The sequence below is a fragment of the Onychostoma macrolepis genome, chromosome 15 (assembly GCF_012432095.1).
Source record: "Onychostoma macrolepis isolate SWU-2019 chromosome 15, ASM1243209v1, whole genome shotgun sequence".
Taxonomy (NCBI): domain Eukaryota; kingdom Metazoa; phylum Chordata; class Actinopteri; order Cypriniformes; family Cyprinidae; genus Onychostoma; species Onychostoma macrolepis.
In genome coordinates, this window is record NC_081169.1 from 30161289 (window position 1) to 30172231 (window position 10943).

The following is a 10943-nucleotide window of genomic DNA, read 5'->3' on the forward strand; positions in this document are numbered from 1 at the left end:
GATGTCTGTGTCTGATCATATGAGCTATCACCAAAACCTTATAATGTGCTATGAGTCATTTTATATCATCATTATTTATATATTTATTTATTTTTTGCTAGAATATCAACAAAAATGTTTTATATTTTAAAACCCGTGTGCTAATGCCTATATATATATATACACTTTAGTGATAATATAATATTAAGTACATGTAACGTGTAACAGACACCTTAAAATAAAGTGTTACCATAAATTTTGATGTATTTTTTATTTATTTAAAATGTATATAAACATTTTTATATTATTTTCACAAATAAAATTTTTATTAAAATAAAATTACAAATATTAATTAAATGTTATATATATATATATATATATATATATATGTATATATAATGTATATATATGTATGTATATATATATATATATATATGTATGTATGTGTGTATATATGTGTATTATATATGTGTATAATATTTTAATAATTTTATCTTAGTTTTATTTATTGTTTTTGGCAACACTTTATTTTAAGGTGTCTTTGTTACACGTTACATGTACTTACTATTATAATGACAATTAATTATGCATAATTACATGCAAGTAACCATAAACCTAACCATAAAGTAAGTGCATGTAGTTAATTAATATTACTCAGTACTTAAATGTATAATTACACTGTAATAATGAGACCTTAAAATAAAGTGTAACCTTTTTAAAGTGCAATTTTTTCCTCGTTGTCCAGTTAAAATATCTAAATGTATTTATTTCATAACATTGTGTAGCATAATGAATCTTTTTTCTGTCTGTTAGTGTATCTGCTCCAGAAATATGCCTCCAGACGATGAGTCTTTAAAGTTGCAGCTCAGTTTATGATGGGATAATGCTGTCGTAGTGACTCATAAACCCGTCTCTGTGTCTCCGCAGGCCGACGTTCAGGTATTTCACGTGGCACACGTGTGTTCTGGGAATCGTGGGCTGCGCCGTGATGATGTTCCTGATCAACGCCATCTACGCTTCGGCCAGCATCGCCTTCATGCTGCTGCTGCTGCTGCTGATACACTACCTGAGTCCCGTCAGCAGCTGGGGCTGCATCAGCCAGGCGCTCATCTTCCACCAGGTACACATCCACTACAGCCACTTCACTTATTACTAACACACACTAATATATATACAGTCAAACCAAAAATTATTCAGATAGCAGATATCATTTTTAATATATTTTTTTTACTAGTGGGTGCAGTGATGATAGCAAAATATAGTAAACAGTGACACATTATACCCAAAAATTCTTCATACAGTGGACTACCAGTAAAATTGATAAACATTTGGAACCAAATATTATTCAGACACTTTGACCTGAGCATGTTTTTTCTTTAATTGCTAATGCAATCTTTTTACACACAGACTGAACACAATTAAGCATTGCTTGGTAATTGGTTGAGCTAAATTGGTATTATCTAATTGTGTACTTAAATTTAACAGCTGAATAAATTTTGGTTGATTGTAATTCATTATATACCTTTCTATCAAAGGTATCTGACATTATCAAGATGAATTTGTTCTGAAACGGTAAAAAGAAAATGATATATATATATATATATATATATATATATATATATATATATATATATATATATATATGTATGTGTGTATTTATGTATTTATTTATTTATTTTAATATATATATTTAGTTTTTTAATCATGTGCTTTTACGTTTTTATTGGTTTACATGATATTTTTAATTAGCTTTTATCGTTATATTTTCTGTTATTCAGGACACATTATTTTATATATTTTGCATATATCAGTAATTAGTCAGTGTTTCATACGTGTATGTATGCGTGCATATATATTTTTATTTTGTTATGTGCTTTTCACACTTTTCTTTGTTTTAGATTTTTGTTATTTAATTATTTAATATTATAGTTTTTAATTGATATTTTGAGTTGGCTTAATTTTTATATTAAAATTTTTGTTTTTAATTTTAGGTAAACATTTTTAATTTTATGTACTCTTATGTACTTTTTATAGTTTTTTTAATTAATATTTTTGATCAGCTTTTATTTTTTACTTTCAGTTTTCATTGTACTTTTTAAAAAATGTTTTGGCCCTTTTGTTATGTGCTTTTGAGAGTTTACTAGTAGAGTTTACTAGAATATCATGAAAAAGTTTTTTTTTTTTGTAACATTTCAAAAAGTGAAACTTTAATATATTCTAGATTCATTACATGCAAAGTAAAACATTTCAAAAGTTTTTGTTGTTTTAATTTTGATGATTAGAGCTTACAGCTCATGAAAGTCAAAAATCCAGTATCTCAAAATATTAGAATGTTTCCTAAGATCAATCAAAAAAAGGATTCACAAAACAGTTCTTTAAAGTATGTTGATTTCTGCACTCAATACTTGGTCGTGGCTCGTTTAGCACAAACTCCAGCATCAGTGAGGCGTGATGGAAGCGGTCAGTCTGTGGCACTGCTGAGGCACTATTGAGCTTCAGCTCGGATCGATTCGGATCTTTCTCTTGAAAATATCCCATATATTCCATATGGGGTTCAGGTCAAGCATGTTGGCTGGCCAATCAAGCACAGTAATATCACGGTCATCAAACCACTTGGAAGTGGTTTTGGCTCTGTGGGCAGGTGCTAAAATCCTGCTGGAAAAGGAAATCAGCATCTCCATAAAGCTTGTCAGCAGATGGAAGCATAAAGTGCTCCAAAATCTCCTGGTAGACAGCTGCATTGAGTTTGGACTTGATAAAACACAATGGACCAACACCAGCAGACGTCACGGCACCCCAAATCATCACTGACTTCAAGCAGCTTGGATTCTGTGCCTCTCAAGTCTTTCTCTAGACTAGAGGTCTTCACGGGTCCAAAAATTCGTACCTGAACCCGACCCTTAAATGTGCTGCACGGAACCGACCCTGACCCGTATTTTATTTGGAAGTGGGACCTGAACCCGTGCAGACCCGAGAAATGCTTTAAATGTACTACGCGGACTCGACGCAGACCCGACCATTATTCGAAATAATGGCTTTGAAGACACAGACCCGACTGCACCTGATTGGCACAAATTGCACAGCAAACTGCTATTAAGTCAGTAAACAAGTTTCCCTTACTGTTAGTAGCCTTCTCCCTGACTGCAATGCATACAATGCTCCTTGCCAATAAATTTCCATCCATGTTAGGCTGTTCCTTTCTCTCGCCGACTGAAAGAGCCTTCTTAATCCACTCATTATTCCAGCTTCAAAAGTCTACTTGCTGTCACTGTTGGTGATGGATGTTTTTCTCGAGTCAACTTCGACTGTTGCATTTACCCTTTTGAACTACAATAACGATGCTTTTTTTGTTGGTTGTAATAAGACTCGGAGCAATTATATTTGAGCAAAAAACACACAGAACAAGAAGTGCGTTACACTTTACTGCATGTGTGTTCAATAACAGGTCCTCCGTGAAGACCTCTACTCCAGACCTCGATTTCCAAATGAAATGCAAAATGTACTTCTATCTGAAAAGAGGACTGGTGCTAGGACCACTGAGCAACAGTCCAGTTCTTGTTCTCCACAGCCCAGGTAAGATGCTTCTGACGTTGTCTCTGGTTCAGAAGTGGCTTGGTAGCCCTTTTCCTGAAGACGTCTGAGCGTGGTGACTCTTGATGCACTGACTCCAGCTTCAGTTCTCTCCTTGTGAAGCTCTCCCAAGTGTCTGAATTGGCTTTGCTTATCAGTATTCTCAAGCTTGCGGTCATCCCTGTTGCTTGTGCACCTTTTCCTACCCAATTTCTTCATTCCAGTCAACTTTGCATTTGATATGCTTTGATACAGCACTCTGTAAACAGCCACACCTTTCAGTAATGACCTTCTGTGACTTACCCTCTTTGTGGAGGGCGTCAATGTTCGTCTTCTGGATCATTGCCAAGTCAGCAGTCTTCCCCATTATTGTGGTTTCAAAGAACAAGAGATACCCAGAATTTATACTGTAGGGATGGTCATTTATTGAAACTCAAATGTAAATATTCTAATATTTTGATATACTGGATTTTTGACTTTCATGAGCTGTAAGCTCTAATCATCAAAATTAAACAAACAAACAAAAAAAACTTTTGAAATGTTTTACTTTACATGTAATGAATCTAGAATATATGAAAGTTTCACTTTTTGAAATGTTACAAAAAAAATGAACTGTTCCACGATATTCTAATTTTTTTAGATACACTTGTATTTTTAACTTTAGTATAATTTATATACTATTTTATATTTTTATTTTATTTATTTTAAATTGGATTTTAATTTTATATTTCCATTTTTAATTTTATAATTTTTTTAGTTTTGTACTTTTGATATTTCTATTAGTTTTAGGTATATTAGTATATTAATCATATGCTATTATAGGTTTATAATTACAATTTTATTTTAGTTGAATTTTAGACATTTCTTTCTTTCATTCATTCATTTTTATTTCTGTTTAGGTTTAATTTATTTTTATTTTAGTTTTAGTTTGTATTTATTTCTAGCAAGAAAATTATTAATCCTGTAAACAGCCAAGACACTCTGAAGTTGTTTGACAGACTCTTGTGTGCTTGTTTGTGTTTGTTTCAGGTGCGTAAATACCTGCTGATGCTGGACGTTCGTAAGGATCACGTGAAGTTCTGGAGGCCGCAGGTGCTGCTGATGGTGTCCAACCCCAGGTGCAGTGTGGGATTGATCACGTTCATCAACGACATCAAGAAGAGCGGCCTCTATGTGCTGGGACACGTGCAGCTCGGAGACCTGGGTAAAACTTATTCTTTCTGATCACATATATTTATTTTTTATATTTATTTATTTTATGTATTTTATAAATTTATTTGTATTTGTTTTATTATTTTATTTATATTTGATTAATTTGTTATATATTTCTAGCTATTTTATTTTATTTTATTTTATTTGTATGTATTTGTTCATTTTAATGTATTTTTATTATTTGTTTTATATTTTATTTTATTTTAATGTATTTTACTTTTATATTTTATTTTATGTATTTGTTTATTTAATTTTATATATGTATGTTTGTTTGTTCTTTCTTTTGAATTTTTAAATTCTTTTAAATTTATTTTATGCATTTAATTAATTAATTTTTATGTATTTATATATTTCATTTATTTTATTTGTTTATTTGTAATATATTTATTTTTAATTATTATTTTATATTTCCTTTTATGCAAAGCACTTTGAATTACTTCAATTGTGTATGAAATGTGCTGTATAAATAAACTTGCCTTGCCTTTTATATTTATATTTATTTTTATATTTACGTGTTTTATTTATGTATCTCATTCATTTACTGAAGAAGTTAAAGGAATATTTTGGGTTATTTTCAACCTGACCTCCTGTTGATTAACACAGTGAAATCTTCAGTAAATTTGAGCGGTACGCCGGCCGAATGATGATCTGTGGTAATTGACAGCAGGCGTTGCATGTGTGTGGTACATGAATATTAAGCTGAAAATCTTCCTGTTTAATCTGTATGGAGGCACTAACTCTGTCTGTGTTTCTCCGCAGACGTTCTCCCGTCGGATCCGCTGCAGTCTCAGTATGACTCCTGGTTGTCTCTGGTGGATCATTTGAATATTAAAGCGTTTGTTAATCTCACGCTGGCCGACTCTATCAGACATGGAGTTCAACACCTGCTGTTCATATCGGGACTTGGTGAGCGACAGACGCCTGTCACACAAACCTCAATTCACTTACGCCATCCCCAAAAACATACATTTTACCATCAAGTCATCACGGTTACAGCATATATTGTGGTTATTTTGGGGGAATTCTAGTGAAAAATGTTTATGTTATTACCCATGTGATCATGCCTGTTTTCAGTAATTTATTTAGTTAATCATTTTATTTTATTTAGTGAATTAATCACAAATATTATTTTATTTATAAAAATGAATAAATAAATATATATATATATATATATATATATATATATATATATATATATATATATATATATATATATATATATATGCAAAATATTTTATTTAGTGAATTAATCACAAGTATTATTTTATCTAAAAATAATGCAAAATGTATTTTTATATTTTTATCTTATTTTGTGAATTAATCACAAATATTTTATTTAAAAATATAATGCAAAATGTTTTATATTTTATTTAATTTTAATTAAATATTATTTTCTTAATTTGTCTTGTTGTCCAGTTAAAATTATATATATATTTTTACTTTATAAAATGTAACATAATGAGACTTGTTTTTAGAGAATATATCTGAATTTATATTTTAATTATTATACATTTATTTATTTTTATGTTTTCTATTCTTATTTGTTTGTTTATTGGTTTATTTATTGTCTTTATTTATTTTATCTGTTATGTTTGTTTATTTATGTTTGATTACATTTACTTTGTATTTTTATTATGTATATGTATTTTTACTAATGTTTATATATTTAATATTTATATATTTTATTCATTTACTTCATATTTATTTCTATTTATGTTTTATTTATTTTAAAGTATTTTATTTTGTGTATTTATTTAATTAAATATTTTAATATATTTATATATTTTATTTACTTTATATTTTATTTCTATTTATTTGTTTTAAAGTATTTTGTATATTTATTTTATTTTGTTTGTTTCTGTTTATTTATTTATTTTAATATATTTTGTTTTGTATGTTTATATTATATTTTATTTAATTTTTTATTTCTATTTATTTGCTTTTGTATATTTATTTAATATTATTTATTTTTATGTTTTATATATTTCATTTACTTTTTATTTATATTTTATTTGTTTTATTTTAAAGATTTTTATTTTGAATATTTATTTAATTTTATTTATTTATGTATTTATATTTATATATTATTAATTTATTTTTATTTATTTATGTTCGCAGGTGGTATGAGACCCAATACTCTGGTTTTGGGTTTCTATGATGACATCTCACCTCAGGACCAGCTGCAGGACTCCTCTTTATTGATATGCAAAATCTCTGACAACTCGTCTCAAACCGACGACCCTGAAGACCAAAACGACCCGCCCTTCCATTTCCCGCCAGTGCGAGGGGGCGTGCCTGTGGGCAGGGGCGGAGTCTGGGGCGGGAAGTCTCTAGGGCCTCAGGAGTACGTGTGCGTCATCGCAGATGCGGTGAAGATGCTGAAGAACGTAGCGTTGGCGCGATATTTCGGTCAGTTCGATCGTACACAGGCGCTCCAGGGGACCATATACGTCGATGTGTGGCCGGTGAATCTCTTGCGTCCGGACAGCGCCGCATATGTCGACACATGCTCGCTGTTTTTGCTTCAGCTCGCGTGTATTTTGAACATGACGAGGGCGTGGCAGAAAGCTAAGCTCCGCCTCTTTTTATGCGTGGAGGAGGGGCGAAGCCTTAAAGGGACGGAACAGAAACTCAAACATCTTTTGAAAGAACTGCGAATGAAGGCGGAAATCTGCACGGTTCCCTGGGATTCACAAGTCGCGCTTCACTGGCAACGGCAGACGCGATCGGAAAAAATTGAAGATATGGAAAGTGAAGAGGACGGAGTCGAAGACGATAAAGCGTTCGCGAACAGTTTCCCTAGCAACACCTCGCGAGTGTCAGATGAATATTTACAAGCGGTTAACAAACTCATCCTGAACCAGACACTCTGCCCACCTGCCATCCGTTTCCTGTATTTGCCCCGCCCTCCCGCCGACACCAGCCGTTACCATGACTACCTGAATCAGCTAGAGGTGCTCACGCGTAACCTGGGTCCGACCCTCCTGATCCACGGGGTCACACCGGTCATCACCACTGACCTTTGACCTTTCCTCATCATGTGTATGTTAAATTCCAAAAAGAGGAATTTAAACGAAAAAAAGATACGAAACGATTTATTGTTTTTCACTTTTTCTGAGCACTTCACATATTTACTTTGGAAGAGAGAGAAGATTTACACAAAGATGTTACGGATCACGAGAAAACGTTCTACTCATTCCATTCCGGTTCTTCCATCTCTCCTTGTTGTTTTCTTTTCTTTTCTCGGATTGTAACAATGTAACAAGTGGAATTCCTGGAATTCCAGAATGTTGCCACTCGGTATTCCGGTGCTGTGCCTGAATATTTTTCCCAACTGTAATTTTTTACGATGTTTTTAGCCACTCCAGAAGTATTTTGCATTTCAACAGCAAAAGAACAAAGATTTGCGAGTGTGTTTGTTTACTTGATGCAATAATAAAATTTTTTTTTTTTTTACAGCCAAGATGGAGCTCTTGCTTTCAACGGTACCACTGAGTTTTACAGTTTTATTCACACCAAACCAAAGTGCTTTGTGTGTGTGTGTGTGTGTGTGTGTCACACGTGCCTTTTTTGTTACAAAACTGAACACAAACACACACACGTGACTAACAAACGGTACGACAGTATACCTCCAAACGCGTTTACGAAATCACACTCCATTCTGTGTTTGTATCGTTTTTAATATGCAATCATTTTAAGCACTGCAAAATTTAAGTATATAAAAAAATGAAATTGTTTAATAATTGAATAAAAATAAATAATGTTTGCTTAATGACTGTTGTTGATTTGTTTATTTGAATTGAATGTAGTTCTATTAATTTAGCAAATATTTATTGCAATAATTAAATTTTTTTTTTACTTTATTTGGACACATTACTGATATGGTTTATTATTGGATGTAAATTCTCACAAACAATTTTTTGGCTACATTTCACTCCAAAAAAATATTTTTTTTGAAATGCAACTGATGTTTTACTTTTGAGATTTTACTATTTTTCACTATTCACACTTTTGATTCTCATTGCTGTAATAGAATATTTGTATTGCAGAGGTTTTGCTGTAAAAATATGCTACAATACAACGTTTTTTCTTTATTCATATCACAAACTGAAGGTAGTATAACAAATGCCACTTATGTATGAATATATCACTCTTTTTTTCTTTAAAATTATAGTAATGAGAATATAAGTGGAAAATTGCTTGTTTATAATAAAGATGTCATGATGATTCTAAAAATAATTTATTTATAAATATTTTATTTGATTTTAGTTTTAGTAATTTTATGTGCTTTTGTCATTTTTTTGCTTTTTTAAAATGTCTGCCTAGTTTTTATTTTGGTGCATTATTTAAACTAAATAAAAGTATAGAATGAAAATTTATAAATGATGCCTTGGCTACTAGCTCAAATAAAATGTTTATCTTTTTTATATTTGATTTGATTTCAGATGAAGTTTATTTTATTTCAAGTAACTTGTTTTTTAGTTTTAGTTAATCTGACGTGAACGCGTCTCGCTCAGTTTTTGCATTCTTGTTTATTGGAGGCATCTGAATGTGAGACATTCGACTGAAGTATAAAAAAGCAGGTCTTTAACTGAACATCAGAGAATGAGCGTGAGAACGGGGTGAGGGGGGTGGAGGAGATAAACCTGTTAGCTGAAGGACTCTTACCTGAGCTGAATGAGGTCGAGTGCTTATTTGGACGGCTTCCATGAACTGAAATGATCGAATGCGCTGACATCACATCACATCCACTCCTGCAGCAGCGGCCCTTTGGGTCAGAGCATCTTTATCGCCATGGCGATGGAAGCGGTTGTCATGGCGCTGTGGGTGCCGGGAGACCCTTCGTAGTGCTGTGATGCCATTTGCTGCGAACACACACACACACACACACACAGACAGGTGTTGAGTTCCTCGCAGGAGTTCATTCTGTCAAACACACAAACACACTCGACATGAGCTGCTGTTCTGCGGCTCTGTGTTTGTGCTGCTCTCCTTCAAGGAAACCACTCTAGAGCTGATATTTTCAATCGAATGCAGTGACATTTTACAAACTTTTAAGTGTCCAAATAGTTTTTGAGGCCACTGTGTGATTGATAGATAGATAGATAGATAGATGGACAGATAGAGATATGTTATTTAATATAAAATTATTGTCTTAAATTATTTTAATGTAACAACGAAATGATTCAATTATATATTTATCCATTTTTATATTTATATATTTGTGTGTGCGTGTATAAATACTATAATATAATTAGTTTTATGTACGTCTCACTGTGTGTGTGTGTGAGAGTATGTGCATGTAATTTGCATAACAGCATATTATTGCAATGTATTACAATGTATAAATTTGAATTTTAGAATAGATATTATTTCATAACATAACTGATTAATATTTATATTGTTATTAAATATTTTTTGTTAATAAATAAATATTTCATGAGATAACCAACATTTCTATATTTAGATATAATTTAGTTCTAATATATATATATATATATATATATATATATATCACACACACATACACACACACATATATATATATATGTGTGTGTGTGTGTGTGTGTGTGCTTTTGTGAAAAGTCAGGACATAGATGTGTATAATGACGAGGGTATGGCAGGTATTACAAGGTGAAGGTGACATTTTCAGGACATTACCCATGTCCCCACTTTTCAAAACGCTTATAAATCACTCAGAATGGAGTGTATTGAAAATCTGAAATAGCAGACAGTCTCCTGTAAGGGGTAGGTTTAGGTGTAGGGTTGGTGTACAATAGCACATACAGTAAGTACAGTATAAAAACCATTACGCCTATGGAGAGTCCCCACTTTCACAAAAACGAACATGTGTGTGTGTGTGTGTAATTATATGTGAAGCTATATTATTTAATTAAAATCATTTAATTTTTTTACGATTTTTCTCTCTTGTGAGTTCATCATAGTGTTTGTCCTTTTCTCTCTCTCTCTCTCGCGCACACACACACACACAAACATGCAGAGCTGTAAGAGTGCGTCAGTGGTCATAACATAACGAGCTACAGTAATCTTCTGTAATTACCTGCGAGGAAACAACAAAAGTTCTGGCAGTATTTTTTTCCTTCGACCCATTATCACAGTTTTCTCCTCCGCCTGCTTGCGCTCACCCTTGTTTCTCCTTTATTTCTCTCTCTTTTCTCTCT

General features: G+C 32.0%; 1 protein-coding gene across 1 annotated transcript in view; it reads left to right on the forward strand.

Moving 5' to 3' along the window:
* zgc:153039 (uncharacterized protein LOC767698 homolog) overlaps positions 1-8533 on the forward strand; it is a 48048-nt gene extending 39515 nt beyond the window's left edge. The window contains exons 10-13 of the mRNA XM_058744753.1: positions 907-1099; positions 4579-4753; positions 5521-5667; positions 6880-8533. Of these exons, the coding sequence (XP_058600736.1) occupies positions 907-1099; positions 4579-4753; positions 5521-5667; positions 6880-7787 (1423 nt within the window). The 3' untranslated portion in view covers positions 7788-8533. The remainder of the gene's footprint in view (positions 1-906; positions 1100-4578; positions 4754-5520; positions 5668-6879) is intronic.
* The last annotated feature ends 2410 nt before the right edge of the window (positions 8534-10943 follow it).